General features: G+C 44.6%; 1 protein-coding gene across 2 annotated transcripts in view; it reads right to left on the bottom strand.

Moving 5' to 3' along the window:
- Positions 1 to 23,819, bottom strand: part of AMOTL1 (angiomotin like 1) — a 155,653-nt gene that overhangs the window by 131,090 nt on the left and 744 nt on the right. For both annotated transcript variants that reach the window (XM_032219309.1, XM_032219307.1), the window contains exons 2-4: positions 5,864 to 6,004; positions 2,010 to 2,922; positions 1,508 to 1,802 (exon numbers count right to left, since the gene is read on the bottom strand). In XM_032219309.1, coding sequence (XP_032075200.1) covers positions 1,508 to 1,802; positions 2,010 to 2,922; positions 5,864 to 6,004 — 1,349 coding nt within the window. The remainder of the gene's footprint in view (positions 1 to 1,507; positions 1,803 to 2,009; positions 2,923 to 5,863; positions 6,005 to 23,819) is intronic.

The following is a 23,819-nucleotide window of genomic DNA, read 5'->3' as shown; positions in this document are numbered from 1 at the left end:
GGGCAATATGCTGACTCTGTAAACCACTTAGAGAGGGCTGAAAGCCCTATGAAGTGGTATATAAGTCTAACTATTGCTATTGCTATTGCTGGAAGACTCGGTTTGGAAGCCGCCGAGAAAGCCATGCTAGAATGGTGTTGGCGGCAGCGGAGGTGCCCTGGCTGTGCAGGTAGAACTGGACCAGGACATTGAGGCTGGGAAGTGCGCAAGTGGGAGCGGAACAGATGCTTGCGCAACCCTCCTCTCCAGCCGTGCAGAGCGCCATTCACTGGCATTTCGAAGGTGCCAATCGTGTGAGCCGGGCGGTGGCAAACAGGCGCTCATGTGGCTTGGAGGTACCCCTAGGTCAGTGAATGGTGCTGTGCCCGGCTGGAAAGGGGATTTGCCGGGTGGCTGCTCATGAGCGTGGTCGCTTCCTGGCTGTTGTGTTGCGCTGCTGTGACAGCACAACACAGCCATTCACCCATGAGGCTGTGCCCGGCTTTTGGGAGCCCACTCGCAAGAGAGCAGCCACCTGGCAACCCCCCCTTCAGCTGGGCACAGCGCTGCTCGCCAACTTAGCGGTATCCTGAAGGCGCCAAGCAACGCAATCACTTTTGCCTCCCCCCTGGTTCCCGCGGCTTGGCACCTTCGGGACACCGCTAGGTTGGTGAGCGGCGCTCTGCCTGACCGGGGGTGGGGGGGTTGTCCAGGGGGCTTATTTGCAGGGGAGAGCTTATATTTTTGCCCACCAGAAAAATATGGCATGGCCTTATTATCAGGACATGTCGCATTTTCGGGGAAACAGGTAGGTTGGCAGAAGCTGGGACAAGTAACGGGATCTCACTCTGTTACACAGTGCTAAGGATTCGAACCGCTGAACTGCTGACCTTTCTGATCAACAAGCTCAGCGTCTTAGCCACTGAGCCACCCATCCCTTGTGCCAATACGACATGCCTAATAAATCTCTACTTTGAGGAATATGCCTGCCTGGGAGTTTTGATTTCGTTTGTTGTGTTAACTAGAACCCTGCACTCGCAGCCCAGAGGCTGGATGCGTCACACGCCGGCCACGGCCACCCCCAGTTTAGCAAAGGGGGGGGAATCATGATACGTCATGTAATGTCACACCCCGAGTTTGATACCCTTGGGTTACAGCCAGTGTAAGATAAGTAGGTAGGTAGCAGTGGTGGGTTGCAGGCAGTACGCCTCAGTACAGGTGTACCGGAACCTGCCCGGAGCTGTGGGTACCATTCCGGTACGGTGCTTCAGAGGCCCCATCCGCCCATGCTCCTTACCTGTCTTTAAACCCTTCGGCGCTTCTTCACACACGCATGGTACGTACAACACTTGTGTGATGCTCCACCAAGCAGCTGGAGTGTCGCGAAGGCTCGCAGAGGCGTCGCTGGATAGTAAGGACACTGTTTGGAGGATGCCGGGCCCCGTTTCAATCATGCCGATTGCAACGGGATCCGGAACCCACTACTGGTAGGTAGGTACACCTGAATCCTCTCTATCCTGTCACCCACCTTCTGAAGCTTGTCTGCTTTCTCGTAGTAGCCCTCCAGCTCCTTCTGCAGGGCTTCATTATCTTCAGACAACATCTCCACCATTTTCTGTGCTCGCTGTACTATCATGAAGGCATCTGGTGTGAGGGGCTGCTGGCTAGGCGGCGTTGCGGGCAGAGACTGGGATGCTGTGGCCATTGAGAGAGGCGGCAGAGACGCGGAGTGCAGTGGGCCACTAAGCGAGGAGGTCTGGGAGGACATTGGGCTGTGCTCCCGGGGTGTTGGCAGCGATGGAAAAGACGATGCACACTGACGACTGCAGGAAGAGGAATTCATTTCAAATGGGTTACTGACACTTAAAGAGATCCGTTGCAAAGAGCTTGTAATTACCGGAATTATCGAAAGAAGAAATTGCTTATAATATTTAATGCATTATTTCTTTATGTAATCAAGAAAAGAGAAAAACTGTGCAAGGAAGTGAGCTTTTTACAATAGGAGACCAAAAGAAATAAGTCAAAATTACCTGGTGATACCATATTCTGGGGGACCCTGATATCGGACAATAGCTACTTCGCTCCTCGCTGGCTGTGATGTTGAATAGGAGGCCTTTGTCATTTCTTGAAGTGTTCCAGGATGCTGTTCATTAAAAAACACGCCCGGCTCTTGACTTTTGCTTCCTGGAGAGCTTCCCTGCTTGATCTTGAATGGATAATCTGGAGGGGGACCCCTCTGATCCATGCCTTTATTGGGAGCCGGGGAAGGAGAAGGCCCGCTGGATTTGACCCCTTTGCTTCTCCCCGAGCAAGGAAGAAGCTGTTTGGCCCCATTCCTTTCCAAGGAGAGCTGCATGATTCTCTCGCTCAAGGAGCGGACGTGGCCTTGTTTCAGTTCCTTCAGGGCTTCATCTTTGTGGGCCTGTCCACTGTTGGCACGGGCCAAAGTTGGCCTACCTTCCATTTTAGATTTTGGACCAGTGCTGCTGGCCATGTAGAAACTGGGCCCAACAACACTAGGCTGCTGACTTCTAAAAAACTGTGACTGAGCTTTGGCTTCTTCGTAAGAAGGTAATTCTTCATTGTTCTGCTGAGGCTGGGAGCCTCTGGTCTGCTTCTCCATCACCGTGTTGTCCCCTTGATGTTCCTGGCCTTGTGGTTCCTGCCGTGCTGACTGCTGGACCATTTGTGGGTCATCCGGCACAAGGTTTTCCACCGAAGAAGACAGGGTGCTGCTGGCAGTGGAGTTGGAGGGTCCTGCACTCCCCGTAGCTTGGTGCTGGAGAGCCAGCAGGTTCATATTCTCGTTGGGGTTGCCATAACGCAACTCCTGGATTAACCGCTGTAAAACAGTGCCAGGGACAACATCCTCCGAACCTCTCATTTCCACCTCTGAAGCCTGGAGAAAGCTTGTGGGGTAGAAGGTGCACAAAGGGTCTTCGGCTGAGGCCCAGGTGCCAAGCAGAAAGAAAGGAAAGAGATGGGGGAGGGAAAGGTAAGATGGATGGTCTGTAACTTTTATAAATACATCAATAAATATTATCTAGAAGTTGGTCCAAGTGAGGATTGTCTCAAAGGTACTCCCCCCCCTCAAAAAAATGCAACTGAATTTTCTTAGTTTTTTTCCCTTTGAAAAGCTTTCACTTCTCAACCAAGGAGCTTCTTCAGTTCTATAGAGCATTTAGAACTGATGAAGCTTCTTGGATGAAAAGCGAAATATCTTCAAAGAAAAAAAAACCCAGAAAGTCCAGTGGCCTTTTAGAAAAAAGTATCTTTGGGACAACCATGACCTGGTTGATTGAGAATCTCCATAAACAAGGTCCATTGAGGAGTTAGGAAGCGAGGCCACTGAAGTAATATTTTAAATGTGTCTGTCTAGTCATTTATTTATTCCCTTTTCTTAACATTTCATCTTCTTCATTCTATGTTCTACTACAAGGACACAATTTTAACCATAGGACAACATTTAATTCATGGACCATGAATTAAATTACGGGCAATTCATTCTCAGGGTCTGGGTGACTAAAATTCATATGGATACTATATGTCCTACACTTATCTTTTTTTAATGGGATTTATTCTTGAGTACAGCATTTAAATTGTTTCACAACGGATTCTTGCTCTATAATATCTACCAGGTTTTGTTTCTAATCTTAAACCACCAGCAGTACATCCTGTAAAGCAGGGGTCTCCAACCTTGACACCTTTATGACTTGTGGACTTCAACTCCCAGAATTCCTCAGCCAGCCCTGGCTGAGGAATTCTGGGAGTTGAAGTCCACAAGTCATAAAGTTCCCAAGGTTGGAGACCCCTGCTGTAAAGGGTAGAAGGTAAAAAAAAATGTTTAAAAAAATTAAAGGAATGAAATTATGAAAAAGCACATTTTTTCCTATCATTCACCCTGCTGCCTTCCCTGCTTATAAAAACTCTCCCCTGACATGAGAGCAGTTTTCCAATATATAGGAGTAGTTACAGAAAAGAGAGGCAAAATGTATTCTCCATAGCACTTGAGGGCAGGAGAAGAAACAATGGTTGGAAGCTAGTCAGATCCAACCTGGAATTACCCTGTTTTCCCAAAAATAAGACCTCCCCGGATAATAAGCCCAATCAGGCTTTTGAGTGCATGCACTAAAATAAGCCCTCCCTCCCCAAATAAGCCCTCTCCTAAAATATTTAAAGCAAGGTGACCAGACATCCCGCTTTTGGCGGGACAGTCCTGATTTTTAACAATTTGTCCCGCATCCCGTGGCGTTTTTAAAAAGTCCTGATTTTTGGAAAGAATGCACGACAAGCTAGGGAATGGCGGGAGAACGGCAAGGGAATATACGGTTTTCGGCAGCCATGTGGCTATTTTCCCAGGATATGAGTTTTATATTATTTTTGTTAATACTATTTTTGCGTTCTATGAAAATTTTTGTTGCTCCATGGACCATATAGACCAAATTTTTAATCAAGATCCCGTCAATGGTATCCTGCCTTACCAATGTTAAAATCTGGTCACCTTAATTTAAAGACATGCGCAGCCATTCCCCACCATTTCCTGGGGGGAGGGGGGAGATGCCCCCATGCCCCTGACATCCACGTGGAACGGCCTCACGGAGCCTGCGCCCGCAAACCCTAGCTAATGTGCCCCTTCTCTTATTGGCGGCTGCAAAAAGAGCGGCAGGCCCAGAGACGCTAAGGCTGACAAGAGTGTGCCAGAAACAGAGAGAGAACTTCTGGCCCTCTCTGGATCAGATGATCCGCAGGTTAAGGTTAAGATGCCTCCTGCACCTCAAAAATAATAAGACCTTCCCGAACGTAAAACGAAGTGCTTATTTCGGGGATCAAAAGAAAATACCGTATATACTCGAGTATAGGCCGACCCGAATATAAGCCGAGGCACCTAATTTTACCACAAAAAACTGGAAAAGTTATTGACTCGAGTATAAGCCTAGGGTGGGAAACGCAGCAGCTACCGGTAAATTTCAAAAATAAAAATAGATACCAATAATGTTTTTGAATATTTATTTCAAAGAAAAACAGTAAACTAGCGGTGTATTCAATGAAATACTTCACTCACCTCATGATGCTGATGTCCCGCTGTGATGATGATGTCCCATGCAGCCGCGGGAGCGATGTCCCGCCTCCTATGACACACGGCACAGTGATTCCTATCATTGGATCACTGTACCAGAGGAGGTGGGACATCGCTATGTGGCTGCTTGCCATAACAAGGAGGAGGTGGGACATCGTTGCAGAGCGGCAGGAGGGGGAGGAAGGGGAATCGTAAGACAGCCCTGCATTACATTAGAACGTGAGGAGGGGGGATGGTGCGGTGCGCGCTGCACGGCAAACTGACACAGAGGGAGGGGAAACTCACAGGGGCACTGGGCCATTCACGAGTGTCACCCAGCGGCATGGCCCCGCCCCTTTTTCTCCTCCATTTCGGGCAAATTTTTCACTGACTCGAGTATAAGCCGAGGCGGCTTTTTTCAGCCCAAAAAGTGGGCTGAAAAACTAGGCTTATACTCGAGTATATACAGTAAGACCCTGTCTTATTTTGTGGGAAACACGGAAATTTCCTGACAGTGAGAATAGTTAATCAATTGAAAAGCTTGCCTCCCCGTTGTGGATGCTCCAACACTGGAGGTTCAAGAAAAGATTGGACAACCATTTGTCCAGGGTGGAATAAGAACTCCTGCCTTGGGCATGGGTTGGACTAGAAGACCTCCAAGGTCCCTTCCAACCCTATGATTCTATGAGGCCGTTGAAACACTTGATGCAATGCAATAAAACTCCCCCCCCCCCGCCTGTGTGGCCAATAACAACATGGTGAAAATTGAAATCCAAGACACGACTGGCAGAAAACCAAACTAGAGATGAAGAGGGGAAAAAAACTTACCTTCAATATTATTGACCGCTTCTACCATTAATGGGGAACCATCTTGCCCATTGCCAAACCGATGAGGATCTGTATGAAGATAGCCAGGGTCTTCCAGTACCTGCACAGGAGTACTGGAAGTATAGCAGATCGAGGGGGGGCCTGGGGAGAAAATTTAAAAAGTGTTATACATTTATTACTTATTTGATTTTTTTTTAAATTTCCTCAAGGAACCAAAGTCCTCTCACACGGGAATATTTTCTTCTCTCTTCACAACAGCTGTACTGAACGAGAGTAAGAGAGAAATCCAGTCCAAAGTTTTCCGAAGGAAGTTTACATCCTAAGTGTAGACTTAAACTTGGATATTTACATCCAGTCTCGCACTATCACTGCATGTAGTCCTCAATTTACAACCATTCTTTTAGGGACTGTTACAACAGCACCGAAAACACTTGACCTACAATCAATCCTTGCACTTACAACCATTGATAAGCAAGACAGTTGTTAAGCTGGAGGCTAAAACATATTAAAAACGGCTGCAGGAACTGGGCCTGGCTAGTCTAGTGAAGAGAAGGACCAGGGGAGACATGATAGCAGTCTTCCAATATCCGAGGGGCTGCCACAGAGAGGAAGGGGGTCAAGCTATTTTCCAAGGCATCTGAAGGCCAGACAAAGAACAATGGATGGAAGGAGAGATTCAACCTGGAAATAAGGAGGAATTTTCTGACAGTGAGAACGATCAACCTACAAGGTCCCTTCCAACTCCGTTCTTCTGTTCATCTGTTAAGTGAGCTGCAGCCCATTTTGCCATCTTTTCTGGCATCGTTGTTAAGTGAATTGTTAAATGAATCACATGGGTGATTCCTTTGACTTTGCTTCCCTGCAGGGAATATTGCAAAATGGTGCCGTAATCCCAGGATCCTGCAATCGTCATAAATACACACCGGCTGTATTTTAAAAGCACCCAAATTTTAATCACATGATCACGTGAGAGTCAGAGGTGCAAAGACTGCTCATTAAAGTCACTTTTTTTCAGCAGGGCTGTTACAATTTTAATAATCACTGAGCGAATGGCTGCACGCCAAGGACTAGCTGTATGCGATCTGTAGGTAGGTTTTGAAGAAATACATGTCAGCATTCCTTGAAAGGACATGTATAGAAACAGTGTCCTTGTCACAAGGGAAATGTAGTGTCCTGAAGCTATTTAATGGCACCAGGCCTGTCATCTCATAACATCGACAAGCTCAGTGTCTTAACCATTAAACCAGTGGTTCCCAAACTTGGCAACTTTAAGACTTGTGGACTTCAACTCCCAAAATTCTCCAGCCAGCTGGAGCATTCGCTGGCTGGAGAATTCTGGGAGTTGAAGTCCAGACATCTTCAAGTTGCCAAGGTTGAGAAACACTGTGCTATATTATGTGATGATGATGATGATGACAAAAAGAAATGAAGTATATATGCAAAACAGCTTTCTTCCAGATGCATAAAATTATTACATGCATTAAAACGATCATATGTATGTCTGTTAAACACTAACAAATTGGCCGGGTTTGGACTATAACCAGGGGTGGGCTCTACAGGTTTGCCCGGGCTCGAGAGAAACTGTAGCTAACGTTATGGCTGGTTCGGAGAATCTCCAAATTCCACCCGTGACTGGCCCCTCCCAGGAGTCTCCATGCAGCCCGTTTTGGATGCGAGATAAGTCCAGGGCCCGTGCGGAGGTTCGGGGAGGGGGGGGAAATGGGGTTCCTGAAAGTTTCAGAAGGCCAGAAACAGGCCCGTTCGCAGCCTCCAGAATCTGGGGGAAGCAGTTTTCACCCTCCCAGAGGCTTGAGGAAAGCCTGGGGAAGGCGAAAACACACACACACACCCCACTATGGTGCAGGAGGCCGATTAGGCCACGCCCACCATGGCCACACCCACCCAGCACCCGGGCAGAGAACCCGTTGCTGAAATTTTTGAAGCCCACCCCTGACTGTAACCCTCTGACAGCCATCTTGCAGATTTCAACTCCTTTCTGGATGCTCCTGCAATTTAGGGCAGCTCTCAGCATGGAACCTAAAATTATTGGAAAGCATCAGACTTCAATGGTGCTTCAAAAACTTTAATTCTCCCCCTTTTCTGCCTCGATGTGCTGTAGGAACAAAATTTACAGCGGCTATAAAAAGCCTTGGGACAGGAAGGCCATGGCAACCTTAGTTGTAAAAAATGATTTAAGATCGTGTTTTTGCCCGAGCTGGCTATGAAAACAGACCAACGGTATAGATAAGACGAGGAAAAATATTGCGACAGAATGATGACCCCCAATACTCCAACTCTCAAAGTGAAATGACATAATTTTTGTATCTCCCTCAACTTGCTACCTTCTGCTGAAATGCACTCTTTTGATTTCACTGTCTATTCTAGTAAAGGTTTATGCTTGGTCGCTGGAAGATTAAATGAATCCCTGGAGCAAAACTGTACAGACCATTCTCTGGTTTGTGCGAGAGACGTAATAATGGCTTTGAAAGTTCAGCACTGGGCCAAGGCTGACAGTCCTGATTACATGCAAACATACAGAGGGAAATTGCCTTTTAATACAACCCCACCCCCAATTTTAGATAGGGAAGCACTATCTGACCACTTGCAGTACTGCAGGCCACTTTAGTTGACTGTGATCTGCAGTTCAGCGGTTCAAATCTCACCGGCTCAAGGTCGACTCAGCCTTCCATCCTTCCGAGGTGGGTGAAATGAGGACCCGGACTGTGGGGGCAAGTTGCTGACTCAATTTGCTAAAAAAATTTGTAAACCGCTTAGAGAGGGCTGAAAGCCCTATGAAGCGGTATATGTCTAATAAATAAATAAATAAATAAATAAATAAATAAATAAATAAATAAATAAATCAACTGTTAATTCTGTGCCAAGTTTTACTCCTCCAATGAGTTAGTTCCAAATTAGCAAATTCCCAGTTGTCTTTGCTATTTTTATTATCCCTATGGGAATTTTCCTGTGTGCATAGCAATACAGCAAATCAAAATTCTCTTCTTTAGTCTTATTCCAGCTCATTTCCACACATCGCTTCAACAAAGACACAGAAACAAGCAAAATGCATATACTATACCACCTCTAGAAATGAAATTATGGACAAACACACATACACACAAAATTCTGGAAAAAGCATAACATAATGAGCCGCGGTGGCGCAGTGATTAGGGCGCAGTACTGCATGCTATTTCTGCTGATCACCAGCTGCCAGCAGTTTGGCAGTTCAATTCTCACTAGGCTCAAGGTTGACTCAGCCTTCCATCCTTCCAAGGTGGGTAAAATGAGGACCCAGATTGTTGGGGGCAAGAGGCTGATTCTGTAAACCGCTTAGAGAGGGCTATAAAGCACTGTGAAGCGGTATATAAGTACTATTGCTTTATCAATGTAAATTAATTAACAAATTCATCTATTTTTCAAACAAACATATATAGCTGGATGGCGATAATTCTTCAAGGATTTTATAATATTTTTTTAAAATCTGTCCAGTCCAACATGCTCTCTACCATCACTAGGCTGCCATGTGCCAAATTCAGAAAAAAATATACACAAATAACAATTGGGGGAGTGCGCATGTATGTTACTGGGACAGAACATGCCACTTTTCACTCTGTTTTTGGTGATTTGATCATTTACACACACATTATTACATCAAATAATGACAAGCACTAGGAAATCAGTCTTCTCTGGGCACAATGAGAACATATCTGATGAACAAAACTCCACAATGGTGGCAGGAAGGGCATCCGGCCAGTAAACACTCTTCTAGCTCCATTCAGTTGCCCAGATTCCACCCCGCAAAAGATTATCAGGTCGTTAAAAGAAGATGACTAATAAGTTAAGACTTCTCTGATTCATTCCTTTCATGCGTTCAACTTCAACTTTAATCTGAAATATCTCCCAATGGATCCAGTTCTGGCACTTTTTGATGGCACTTTGCCAAACGATCAAGTTATGCCATTTTCATTTTTACTCACAGTTGTAGGGCTGTTACTACTAATTAGCAAATTCGGGGAGCTCATGACACCCACAACTTGAGAATCCTGAATTTCAGGTGTGAGCACCCTTTGAACAACTGAGGTAAATTCTAGTCGATGAAAAACTGAAATAATATCCACAAGACAGAAGAAGAAAAAAAATTCTGATTTGTTTTGTTTTGTTTTGCCATCCTCTGGTAATTTATCTGCAATTTTCATAGCCAGGTTTGATGCTTCTAAACAACAGGCCACACACTGTTGGGGGAGATAGGGGCAATAATGCAAAGGGAGTAGCCTGCCCCATATTTACTTATTTCCAGCCTTTGTTATTTTTATAAAATAACTCAAGGCAGCAAACATAACAGTGTCCAACACACCTTCCTCCTTCTACTTTCCCCATAACAACGATCCTGTGAGGATTGTTGGGCTGAGAAAGAGTGACTGGCCAAAGTCGCCCAGTTGGTTTTCATGGCTTAGCTGGGATTTGAACTCACAGTCTCTTTTTTCTGAGCCTGGTGCTTTAGCCATTAGATCAATGTTTCTCAACCTTGTCAACTTGAAGATGTCTGGACTTCAACTCCCAGAATTCCCCAGCCAGCATTCGCTGGCTGGGGAATTCTGGAAGTTGAAGTCCAGACATCTTCAAGTTGACAAGGTTGAGAAACACTGCATTAGACCAAGATGGGGATTTTTTCCTGGTTTAGGAGAGGTTTTTTTTCCCCCCTGGCTAAGGAGGGAGAATTTCGGAAAAGCTGTGGCTGTTTTCTCCTTCTGCTTCAGAACGGTGCCAATTTTCAACAGTAGCCATCATAGGGAACTTTTGACATGCCATCCTAGTGGCCCTACCCCTGTTATAGGTCACATTAAAACCAGAAATAATGCATGGGTTTCTTGCTTTATAAAGTTCACCTTCCATCTTACCATTCACTCCACAGCCTTCCTTCATTTTAATTGGGTGTTTTAACCTCGGAACTCTGTGAGGTGAAGTTCACACAATTTAGGATTTTAGAAACACTGCTTTAAGAAACTTCACTCAAGTGTTTTTTCTGCATCAAATGTACTCTAAAGAAATTGAATCTAAAGCTTGGCCTAGTATTTTTAACATGACATTTAAAAATGGACATAAAAGGCATGGAGAGAATTAACAGGGGTGTCAAACTCAAGGCCTGGGGGCCGGATCCAGCCCACGGAGTGCTTAGATCTGGCTCGCGGAGCTGCCCTGGAAACAGTGAAGGACTGGCCCATGGTCCCTCTGACAGTGAAAACAAAGCTCGGGTGGGCCGCCCTCCCAAGTTCCATTTTTGCCGGCAGAGGGTTGCAGGAGGCTGTCGCAGCTGAAAACGGAGCTCGCAAGGGTTGCGGGTGGCCCTCCCTAGCTCCATTTTCACTGGCTCCAGGTTGCAAGAGGCCGTCGCAGCCGAAAACGGAGCTCAGGACCCTGTTTTTGCTGGCAGAGCAATTGGGCCAACATGGGTGCCACCGAGATAAGTTACGTCGAGCTGGTCACACACCCGAGGTGGTATTCAGAAGGTCTGTCCAGTTCTGGAGCTGGTCACACACCCGAGGTGGTATTCAGAAGGTCTGTCCAGTTCTGGAGAACCGGTAGTGGAAATTTTGAGTAGTTTGGAGAACCGATAAATACCACCTCTGACTTGCCACGACCCCATTCTCTGCTTCCTGAGTCCCAGTTGATTGGGAGGAAATGGGGATTTTGCAGTAACCTTCCCCTGCCATGCCCACCAAACCACACTCAAGCCATGCCCACCAAGTTATGCCATACCCACTAAGCCAGCCCACAGAACGAGTAATAAATTTTTTTGAATCCCACCACTGTCACACATAAGGTCAAACACAATCCTGATGTGGCTCCTAATGAAATCAAGTTTGACACCCCTGAGCTAGGGCATCTCTCAGTCAAGAAATTAGAATTTTTCTATATGCATGCATCTCTGAAAAAGAAAGGCTATTTTCCATAGGATCTTAAATTAATTGATATTCCAGTTAAGCATAAAAATTAAAGCTGCTATATCAGTAATGTTTTGCCTAGCTTTTATCTCAAGGTGACTTCATAGAAAACGTTCAGCATTCCTGCACCTGCATAATCTTTAGGTATAACATTTGCACATGTCAGATAAACTCAGCAACACATGTGAGTAAAGAAAGGAAACAAAATATTAAAGCTGCAATCTTGCCTTTGACGTAAGAAATAATCCATTCACACATAAAACGTAACAAACGCACGGAGGCATTCTACCAATTAGAAAACATCCTTTATGTGCTCAACACTATCATAAAACAAAAACCCTGACACCTGGGCCACTTAAAACATCTGGTATCTGCTTAGCAAAGCTGGAAGGATTTGTTGATATCACATTTTTTTCTTATTCTTTGGAGAATCACAGCCAAATACTCAGAATGGCATTCAATGACCATTTATGGGAGGATACCTATTATCAAATTTTATCAAGAAACTACCATAGCCACATATAAAAATTCAAGAATCAGTCATTTATGAACAACATTCGCAACATATTTAAAAACCAATGGTCTTCCTATTTTTATCATCTTCAGGCAGTATTTCAAACCTTGACCACTTCAAGATGTGTGGGTGACTGGCTGGGGAATTCTGCAAGTTGAAGTCCATGTCTCTTCACGTGGCTTCCTCAAGGTTGAGGAACACTGCATTAGAAAATGATCCGAAAATAAAATTAAGCCAAAGGGCAATTTACATTATGGTCATTGAACAGGCTGTGGAGCAGATGGGAACCTTGTATGGTGCTGAAGGAAGAACTTAAGCCACTAGTGATATAGCAAGAGGGCTGACAGGAATCAACACGCCCATAGGCCCATCTCTTCCGCCATTCCAGCCTGCCCTTCTTTATCTATATCTATATCTATATCTATATAAAGTCACAACCCCTGGTATGTCCAAATATGGGAGGAAGATCACATTATTTATCAGCACAAATATAACATATATATATATATATATATATATATATATATATATGTATGTATGTATGTATGTATGTATGTATGTATGTATATGTATGTATATGTATGTATATATGTATATGTATATGTATATGTGTGTGTATCTATCTATCTATCTATCTATCTATCTATCTATCTATCTATCTATCTATCTATCTATCTATCTATCTAACTATCACTGTGAAATTGTCCTCTTCCAGAATAAAAAGCCCTTCTTTACATAGTTAGAAAATAAGAGGTCTGGTATAAGAGCAGAGGTGGCGCAGTGGTTAGGGTGCAGTACTGCAGGCCACTTCAGCTGACTGTTATCTGCAGTTCAGCGTTTCTAATCTAATCTCACCGGCTCAAGGTTGACTCAGCCTTCCATCCTTCCGAGGTGGGTGAAATGAGTACCCAGACTGTGGGGGTGATATGCTGACTCTGTAAACCACTTAAAGAGGGCTGAAAGCCCTATGAAGCGGTATATAAGTCTAACTGCTATTGCTATTGCTATTGCTATTCTGTGCCCCAACTAGCAGTTCCACATGTTGACCTCAAAAGATTGCCAGCTCCGACTTTCAGCATTCTAGACCAGTGATGGTGGACCTTTTCGACACCGATTGCCCAAACCGGAATGCATGTGTGCCAGAGCGCTGGAAACTGGAAAACCAGGTGGCTGGTGCGTATGCACCAGAACCAGGCGAGCAGCTGGCGATGGGTACGTGTGCCCGCAAAGAGGGCTCTGCGTGCCACCTCTGGCACAAGTGCCATAGGCTCCTCATCACGGTTCTAGATTCTATAGCAGGGATGTCAAACTCAAGGCCCGCTGGTGCTTACATCTGATCTGCGGGGCCGCCCTGGAAACAGTGAAGGACCAGTACGCGGTGCCTCAACCAGTGAAAACAGAGCTCGGGAGGGCCACATGAGGCCCTCCTGAGCTCCATTTTCACTGGCAGAGGGTTGCAAGAAGCCGTCGCAGCCGGAAACAGAGCTCGGGAGCCCGTTTCCACTGGCAGAACACTCGAGCCACTACAGGCACCCCCGACAGGAGTGATGTCGAGCTGGCCATACCCACCCCAGTCCTCTGAGGTCAAACACCACCCTGATGCGGCCCTCAATGAAATCAAGTTTGACACCCCTGCTCTATAGGAAGCTAGAGAAGAAGAAAGTTAGATCCTACACTGAAGAGCATCACAGTAAAAATTAATGTCCTAGTACAGAGGCTGTCAACTAACGCCACACTTGATAAATTTCTACCTTTAAACAACTGAGCAGTACTAGCTTAATTACAGAACTACATGTAACTATCTGTAAATGCAGTAAAATATCCAGCCGAGTTTCTTTATTTTGGACTAACTGAAAGTACAGTGAGCCTAGAACTGACTCCTTCCTTTTCCTGACCAGAATTTTAGATAATGAAGGCAAGCTGACTGACTCAATTTCTGGATTTTAGCGAGACTCCTTCATTGTTATCTGCTTATTCTGGCATCCGACTTCCAGCTTGTCCATCACTATGAAAACAGATCTCTTATCTTTCCTTCAAACATTCCTGAACTAGATCTCAGGTTCAACCAGTCTTGAAAGACGCCAATAGCTTACAACATTTCGCATAGCTGAGTTACAATCATTGTTTGAATTCCATGCCAAAGTTCAAGTTTTACACCTTTCATTTAAAATGACATCCAATTAAGCAAAATGCCTGAATGAATACTTTTCTCTATTCAGATGGGTTGAGTGCAAAAAATTTCCCTACCAGTTCTTGGGGGGGGGGGAGGGTGGCTTGGTGGTCATGTGAGTGGGTGGGCGTGGCTTGGTGGTCATATGACCAGGCGGGCAACAAGCAGGAACCTCAGAGAGTCCCAGGGAGGTCAAAAACCAACTATCACATTTTACACAAAAATAACACAAAAGCTACACAACTGACTCACATACAATGCAAAAGCAGCTGGACTTCACATAAAAAAAGTTTATGATGCTGCACAGCTGGCCTGGGTTCCACCACAAAATCGCGGAGGACAAAATCGCGCTCGACGAAAGCGCACATTTGACGTCATCACAGCGCGACGAAAACATCGTGCTGTGATCGAAAAATGTAAAAATAAAGCTAAAACCTTACCCTAACCCCCCCAAACCTAACCCTAAACCTAACCCTAAATCTAACCCTAAACCTAACCGTTAACGTAACGCTAAACCTAATGCTAACCCTTAACCTAACGCTAAACGTAACCCTAATGCTCTAAACCTAACCCTAACCCTTAACCTAACCCTAACCCTAAACCTAAACCTAACCCTTACCTTTATGTGAATCGGCTTGGTTTAATTTTAATTTTATTTCAATTTTTATTTTTTTCCGTCGCGCTGTGATGACGTCACATGCGCGCTTTCGTCGAGCGCAATTTTGTCCTCCGCGGTTTTGACGGGTCACGGATTGTCACAGCTGTGCATCCAAACCTTTTTAAAACTTTTTTTAGCATTTTGCTCGAACCGGTAATAAAACAATGCTAAAAAAAAAAAGTTTAAAAAAGTTCCAACAACCAGCTGTGCTGCGTGATCCTCAGAACTTTTTTCTTTACTTTTTATAGCATTTTCTCTGCCGGTTTGGATGAACCAGTAGCATTTTTATTACCAAACCGAACCAGTAGCATTTCCCTGGTTGAGTGACTGATTATGAGCTTGAAGATACCTGTGACTCTAATTAAAGTAAACAGGTCTGCTTGAAAAATCATCCAATCATGTATTTTAATTCTTAGTGGTACCAATAGTTAGGTCCATGCCATTTTCATTTGTTTCATTATTTACAAGAACACATATATCAAATGCAAAATTTCGGCTCTATGGACAATGGAATGGTCTAAAGCAACGTTTCTCAACCTTGGCCATTTTAAGATGCATGGATTTCAACTCCCAGAATTCCCGAACCGGAAGCCTCCCAGTGTAATTCTGGGAGTTGAAGTCTTCCCATCTTAAAGTGGCTAAGGTTGAAAAACACTGGACTAGTGAATGGTGCATGCCATTTAATTGTGTTTGTATTTCACTGCAAATTGGGGTTCTGGTGGGAAAAGTGGAGGACTACCAATACTTTTATCTGCATTCATAAATCTTGCTGCCATGAAATCACAACTAGGTAATTTTGCATAATTGCAAATGATGTGCCCTTATGTGAAGCAAAGTAAACACGGACAAAGAGAAGGTTGGCGGAGGATGAACGGAAGAAGGTAACAACTAAACATGATAAAGATAAAGGCTACAAATCCCTCTTCAAAGTTCTCCATGTGTCCACACTTGCTAAAATTATCAAGAAATTTAAGGTCCATAGGACTATAGACCAGTGTTTCTCAACCTTGGCAACTTGAAGATGTCCGGACTTCAACTTCCAGAATTCCCCAGCCAGCGAATGCTGGCTGGGGAATTCTGGGAGTTGAAGTCCGGACATCTTCAAGTTGCCAAGGTTGAGAAACACTGCTATAAACAACCTATCTTGGTGAGCCACAAGAGGAAAACTAACCCCACATTGGACAGAAGCAGAGTTCAAACGGTGGAGGGAAAAACCCAAGGAAAACTTTCAAAAAGAAAAAAAGCAAGAAAGTCCAGCTACCTCCTGAAAAAGCACCTTTGGGACAGTGGTGGGATTCAAATATTTTTTTTACAACCGGTTCTGTGCGCGTGGCTTTGTGGGTGTGGCAGGGGAAGGATACTGCAAAATCCCCATTCCCTCCCCACTCTCAAAATTTCCGCTACCGGTTCTCCAGAACCTGTCAGAACTGGCTGAATCCCACCTCTGCTTTGGGACAACCATAACCTGGATGACTGAGAATCTCTACAGACTTTTAGCTATGCAATTTGGGATGAACACCCCTTGAATGGTGTGGGAGTAGGAATGGATTTCCAGAGGAAAAATGGCAGACTACAGGAACCAGGAGCATCACTCGGGTGACCCTGAGGACACAGATAAACCTCCAGGTGCTTCAACCACCCTCTAAAAGGATGCAAATGACTAGCTGTCTGCAAGGAACATAAATCCTTCCATCCCCCACTATCCTATCAGAGCTGAAGAAGCTTCTTGGATGAGCAGTGAAACGTCTTCAAAACAAAAACAAAAAATAAGAAATCCCAGTTGCCTGCTGAAAAAAGCACCTTTGGGACAAGGAAATTCACATCAAATCCTGTCTGACTTCTAAGATCAAAGTACAACAATTTATCAGTGACAAAGGCCTCCACAGTAAAATAAAATAAAATAAAAAAATCCAGGAAGAACCCACTTCTGAAAGTCAGACACAAACAAAAGCCAGCCTGGAATTTGCCAAAGTGCACGTTGACAAACCACAGTCATTTTGGAAGACAATGAAACAAAAGGAGAGCAGAGCAGTTCTCATATTCACAGAAGAAAATAAATGATGTTTTTAAAGACAAGAACACTATCACTGCTGTGAAACACACAGAAGAGGTGCCATGATGTTATGGGTTGCTTTGCTGCCTCCTGCACTGGGTGCCTTGAATCTGTGCGAGCACAATAAAACCAGATTATCAAGGCATTCTGGAGCGGAACATAATGTCAAAAGTCTCAGTCAACAGGATAACGATTCAAAAGTATGCAGTACATCTTCTACGAGAACCCAAGAATGGTTGAAAGCAAATCATTTCTGCTTTTGTTCTAAAGAGGTCTGCGACAAGTCCTGGCGTGAATCCAATCTATAGAAAAAGCTGACAGTTAGGAGAAGGAAAGCATCTAAGACAGCGGTGTCAAAATGGCGGCCCGCGGCCCCAAATACGTCACATGCAGGCCACCCCCACCCCACCCCCGCGAAGAGGGGGGAAATGTTGCAAAACGCCATGTGACGGCAACGTGTGCCCCTCCCTAGCTCTGTTTTCGGAGGCGACAGACACCTGCAGCCCCCGGCCAGCAAAAATGAAGGTTGGGGGACTCCGTTTTCGTTGGAAGGGGCTGCGGGAGGCTGTCACAGTTGAAAACAGAGCTCGGGAGCTCATTTTCACTGGCAGAGCACTCGGATCACAGGCGCCCCCCCTCCCAACATGAGTGACGTCAAGGTCGCCACACTCACCCTGGCCCTTTGAGGTCAAAAACAACCCTGATGCGGCCCTCAATGAAATCGAGTTTGACACCCCTTGCTCTATGTCCATATTGTGTTTCATACATTGCCTTTCATTCTTTAAACTTCTCACCTCTTTTTTAAAGACCTCATCAACTCCATCCAGCTATGACTGTCTCAGTCTTCCTCCTCCTTTCAACCCAGTCTCTCTCTCTCCCTCTCTCTCTCTCTCTCTCTCCCTTCCTTCCTCCCTCCCTCCCTCTCTCTCTCTCTCTCTTTTGGAAGCAAGCATACAAAGGCTACGTCTGCAGCTACCAACTCTTTTTATTTTCTACCAGAGGCCCAAAGGTCTTTTTGTAAATAAAAAGGATGCTAGAAGATACTTGAAATTATTATTTTTTTAAAAACGGAGCCAGGTGGTGGGCAGGGCATCTGGCAGACACCAAGTGGGAAGAGGCGTCTAAGCAAATGCTTTCTACTAGTCCGAAAGGCATTTTCAGCAGCATAACTAGAGGTTTTAATATTAAAGTTCTCTGCAATATAGAGCACTTATTTAGATTTGCCAATAAAGCTTAACTTCTATAGTAAACAGATCGAATTCCTGGCATGGAAAAGTTAATAAGAAAGATATCTAATTGAAACTCCGGAGGTGGTTTACCAGCGAGTAAGCTAATTTTACATTACACGGGTCAGTGATTTGGGAGCAGGATTATAGACAGTATATAGGAGTCAATTAATGTACTGGGTTACTCAAGAAATACAACAGTTTGGGCACATGGAAACACATGCTTACATTATTGTTTTGAAAAGGGGCCCTTTTCTGGATATTTGAAATCAGGGAGTTATATCCAGCTAAGTCAGCTACATCTTTTATGTCTTAAAGGAATCGGTGGAAACTAACTGGAACTAGAAGTTTGAATTCAAGCCCTTTATTGGAATAGTCGTAATTTAATTCTATGAACTGCAAGGAGATCAAATCAGCCAATCCTAAAGAAAATCAAAACCCTGACTGTCCTTTGGATCAGCAAGCACTGAAGCTGAAACCTTGGTTGTTAGACGGTGTTATCAATGCAATGAGCATGAATTTGGGCAAACTTGAGAGATGGTGGAGGACAGGGGGAGTTGCTTTGCAATGGGCCATGAGGTCACAAAGAGTCAGACACACAATTTAACAACTAAACAACAAGGAGAGGTGTTGTTGTTTTTTTCCTCCAGTGGGACCGGTCTATCAGAGAAATCTGGTCTACCTAATTACGGGATGGAACATACTGCTTCCATTTTAGCCTTTCAGCCCCAATCAAGGGGCCTTTGCAGGCAGTCGCTTTCACAACAAACTATTTTTGTGTTAAATTATGTTTTCTTTTTTACCAACAAAGAAATAAAGGAGACTAGTATAGATCTATTTCAAGCTATTTAGCTCACATCAGCTAACCATACCCAGGTTCAATCCCAGAAGGGTATGGCTAACTGATGAGAGCTAAATAGCTTGAAATAAATTTATAGGTAAAGGTAAAGATTCCCCTCACACATATGTGCTAGTCATTCCCGACTCTAGGGGGCAGTACTCATCTCTGTTTCAAAGCCAAAAAGCCAGCACTTTAATCCTTAGTTAAAAAGCCACCCTGAAATTACTGTGTTAGACTTTGCTCTGAAACTCAGTTGGATAGGATATAAAAACTGGACAAACCTGGAGCAGACTATTTGAAAAACTCCTACTCAAGAAAAACAAAATATAATAACAAAATACTATTTGCCACTAGCACGTTGCATCTGGCTCTGTGAAGCTCCCCACTAAATCCCTTCAGGAAAAAAATTCACCTTAGATTCAAATTGCAACTATATAATTAGACTGAAGACTTTGTTCTAATCCCAAAGATGAGCTTTAGGAGTGCATGGGATAAAATTTAAAAGGAAACCCCCTCGACTAACTGAATTCTGTTCATTAACTAATAAGGATATATACCCGTCATCATTTTCAAAAGAAGAGTGAGCAGCTGGCAAATATGTGGCACACTTCAGAAATTACATGTCCTAAAAACCGTATATTTTTCTTTTCCTGTAACAGCTTTCAGAAGAAGCCATCATCATTATCTGAATATTTGTTTGTTTTATATTCCAACTTTTATTATTGTTATTTTTATAAACAATTCAAGGCTGCAAATATATCTACTATGCTGTCCTCCTCCTATTTTCTCCAGAATAACAATCCTGTGATGCAAGTTGGACGGAAAGTGACTGGCCCAAGGTCACCCATTTGGCTTTCATGGCTAAGGTAGGCAGGCAGTTCCTTTAAGAGCAGTAAAAGACACTAAAATTTCCAGCATGACAAATATAGCATTGGGGATAAAACCTCTTACGGATGTCCACCTGCATATCATAAATCTAATCAAGTACTAGGAGCTTCTCCAAATAAATATTAAGCTACGTTTTTAGTCCATCGTGACCTCATACAGTTTTGAAAACCACCAGATAGGACAGGCTTTAGGGAAAAAATGAAACCAGGGCTAGAATTGTATGCATAGTTTAAAAGTACCACTAAATTCAGGAGATTTACCTTCACAGGATTTACCTACAGCATCCTGCTTTACAGTTGCAGGAGAAGGTCATGTTAGTGTCTCAGATAGTCATTCATTGTAGCTTACAAAAGATTATGGTTTTTAATAAAATATGATATGTTCCTCTACAAATATATTACTAGGTTTCCTTCTGATTATTTCCTGCAAATTTGGTCATTGGAGAACAATCTATCCCTGAATTTTTATTTTGACAGACAGATACTGGAAGATAGATGGATGGATGGATGGATGGATGGATGGATGGATGGATGGACGGACGGACGGATACTGGAAGATAGATAGATAGATAGATAGATAGATAGATAGATAGATAGATAGATAGATAGATAGATAGATAGATGGGTGGGTGGGTGGGTGGGTGGGTGGATGGACGGACGGACGGATGGAATAGACACACACAGAGAGAGAGAGAGAGAGAGAGAGAGAGAGAGATGGGTGGGAGAAAGAGAGAGAGACCATACACACAACACACACAGACACAGACACAGACACACACATATTTAGGAAATAATGCCTAATTAATATACCCACCACACACATTTAAGAAATAATGCCTAATTAATACACACATACAACCAAACACACACACAGTGGACCAAAGAAACTAAAATCACTTTCTCTAAAGGAAATCCCTGGACCATATTATATTGTTGGGATCTATGCCCAACCTTCCTTGCCTAGCCTTTTTCCATCAGCAAATGTATTACACAATTAGGGGGTCAGGTGTTGGTTTTATTTTTTACTGCGACACTAGCCCCTTCTTTGAGCCATTGGATGGTAGCACCCTTCTCCATCCATAATTCCCGATCCTTTCTTTGGCCAGAGTATGACCTCTAACATTGCAGTTAAGGGCAAGCCTTTTCATTATACTGTGCCATTATTTCATTTTGAAATATTCCTCCAAAGCTATTTCTTTGCCCAACATTTATTTTATTTTATTTATTTATTCATTTATTAAACATATATTGCCGCCTATTCGCCCATGGCGACTCAAGCCGGCTTACATCATTTAAAACCCACATTAAAAAAAACAATAAAACTAATCAAAGATTCAGATAAATTAATATAATAAAATCAACCCCCAATCCCCGTCTGACCACAAGATATCATATGAGCCATTCCATGGGCTCCATCCCGCTCTGGATTCCCCAGGCCTGCTGGCAGAACCAGGTCTTCAGCATCTTCGAGAAAAGTAAATGGACAACCATTGAAATATGAGCCAGCTGTGTGCAGCAGCTACCAAAAAAGCCAACAGTTCTAGGCTGCATAAACAGAGGGATAGAATCAAGATCATGTGAAGTGTTAATACCACTTTATAATGCCTTGGTAAGGCCACACTTGGAATACTGCATTCAGTTTTGGTTGCCACGATGTAGAAAAGATGTGGAGACTCTAGAAAGAGTGCAGAGAAGAGCAACAAGGATGATTAGGGGACTGGAGGCTAAAACATATGAAGAACAATTGCAAGAACTAGGGGAGACATGTTAGCAGTGTTCCAATATCTCAGGGGTTGCCACAAAGAAGAGGGAGTCAAACTATTCTCCAAAGCACCTGAGGGCAGAACAAGAAGCAATGAGTGGAAACTAATCAAGGAGAGAAGCAACTTAGAACTGAGGAGAAATTTCCTGACTGTTAGAACAATTAATCAGTGGAACAGAAGTTGCCTCCAGAAGTTGTGAATGCCCCAACACTGGAAGTCTTTAAGAAGATATTGGATAGTCATTTGTCTGAAATGGTATAGGGTTTCCTGCCTAGGCAGGGGATTGGACTAGAAGACCTCCAAGGTCCTTCCAACTCTGCTATGGTAAAAGTGTGAGAGTGGGGGCCGTTCTAATCTCTGGGGGGATGTTCCATTTCTTTCGTGATCCATGAAGAGAGCCACACAAGCCCAAACACCGGTAGTCCTCAACTTACAACAGTGGAGTGACCTGTTACAAGTTACAAATGGCACTGAAGAATGTGACTTATGGACCATTTTTCACAGGCACTTTGCAGCCTCTCCATGGTCATGGAGCCATCAACCTTCAGATGCTTGGCAACCGGTTCACATTATGACTGTTGCTTTGTCTCAAGGTCATGAGATCCCATTTTACGACCTTCCGATAAGCAAAGTCAACGGGAAGGGGGGGGAGAGCCAGATTCACTTAACAACCAGGTGACTAACTTATCAGCCTCAGTGACGGACTTAATGGATGCCACAAGAAAGGTTGTAAAAGGGGTCAATTTCACCAACGTTTCACTGAGCAACGCAAAAATCGGTGGTGGTAAATCCAAGACTATTTACAAGTTCGCTGTAAAGCAAAGGAAGGCAAGGGACCCCGCTTGCTCTTTTCTGGACCAGCAGAGATTTGGGGGGGGGGGTGTTGACCACTTCTATCCTCTGCTAGAATAGATCCTGCGATCAACTGGGCTGCAGAGAGAGGGCTATGATCAGGATGCATGTGGCTGTGGCCTAGAGGTGGAGCTCTTGCCTCACAATCAGGAGGTTGGGAGTTTGATCCTAGGTAGAGGCAGATGTAGGGTCTCCTGCTTCAGCAGGGGGTTGGACTAGATGACCTGCAGGACCCCTTCCAATTCTGTTAATGAGGCTCCACAATGGGGGGGGTGTCTTTCCAACCTTTCAAAACAGGCACAAGGCACTCTTATCATTGCTTCCCCCCAGATTTCGTGGGAGTTCCATTTAGCAACACCTGCCCATCCCCATTCCCAAATTTCCCCGGGGTGTGTGTGTGTGTGTGTGTGTGTGTGTGTGTGTGTGTTGGAACGAATCGGGAGCCCAGTTCCATTTAGCAGGCCTCCCCATCCTCTGCCCCCATCGTTCCCAGCCAGTTCTGGTCGGAACCCTCCACCCCCATCTCCACTTCCATGTAACAAGCCTTCCCCCACCCACGCCCCCATCGTCCCCAGCCAGATCTGCTCAGAACCATCCATCCACTCCGATCTCCACTTCCATGTAACAAGCCTTCCCCCACCCCCGCCCCCATCGTCCCCAGCCAGATCTGTTCAGAACCATCCGTCCACTCCGATCTCCACTTCCATGTAACAAGCCTTCCCCCACCCCCGCCCCCATCGTCCCCAGCCAGATCTGTTCAGAACCATCCGTCCACTCCGATCTCCACTTCCATGTAACAAGCCTTCCCCCACCCCCGCCCCCATCGTCCCCAGCCAGATCTGCTCAGAACCATCCGTCCACTCCGATCTCCACTTCCATGTAACAAGCCTTCCCACCACCCCCGCCCCCATCGTCCCCAGCCAGATCTGTTCAGAACCATCCGTCCACCCCGATCTCCACTTCCAATTAACAAGCCTTCCCCCCACCCCCGCCCCCATCGTCCCCAGCCAGATCTGCTCGGAACCATCCATCCCGATCTTTCCCACCCGT

Source organism: Thamnophis elegans, chromosome 6 (genome assembly GCF_009769535.1).
Source record: "Thamnophis elegans isolate rThaEle1 chromosome 6, rThaEle1.pri, whole genome shotgun sequence".
Lineage (NCBI taxonomy): Eukaryota > Metazoa > Chordata > Lepidosauria > Squamata > Colubridae > Thamnophis > Thamnophis elegans.
Note: the sequence above shows the minus strand (reverse complement) of the source record. Positions and strands in the feature narration are given on the sequence as shown.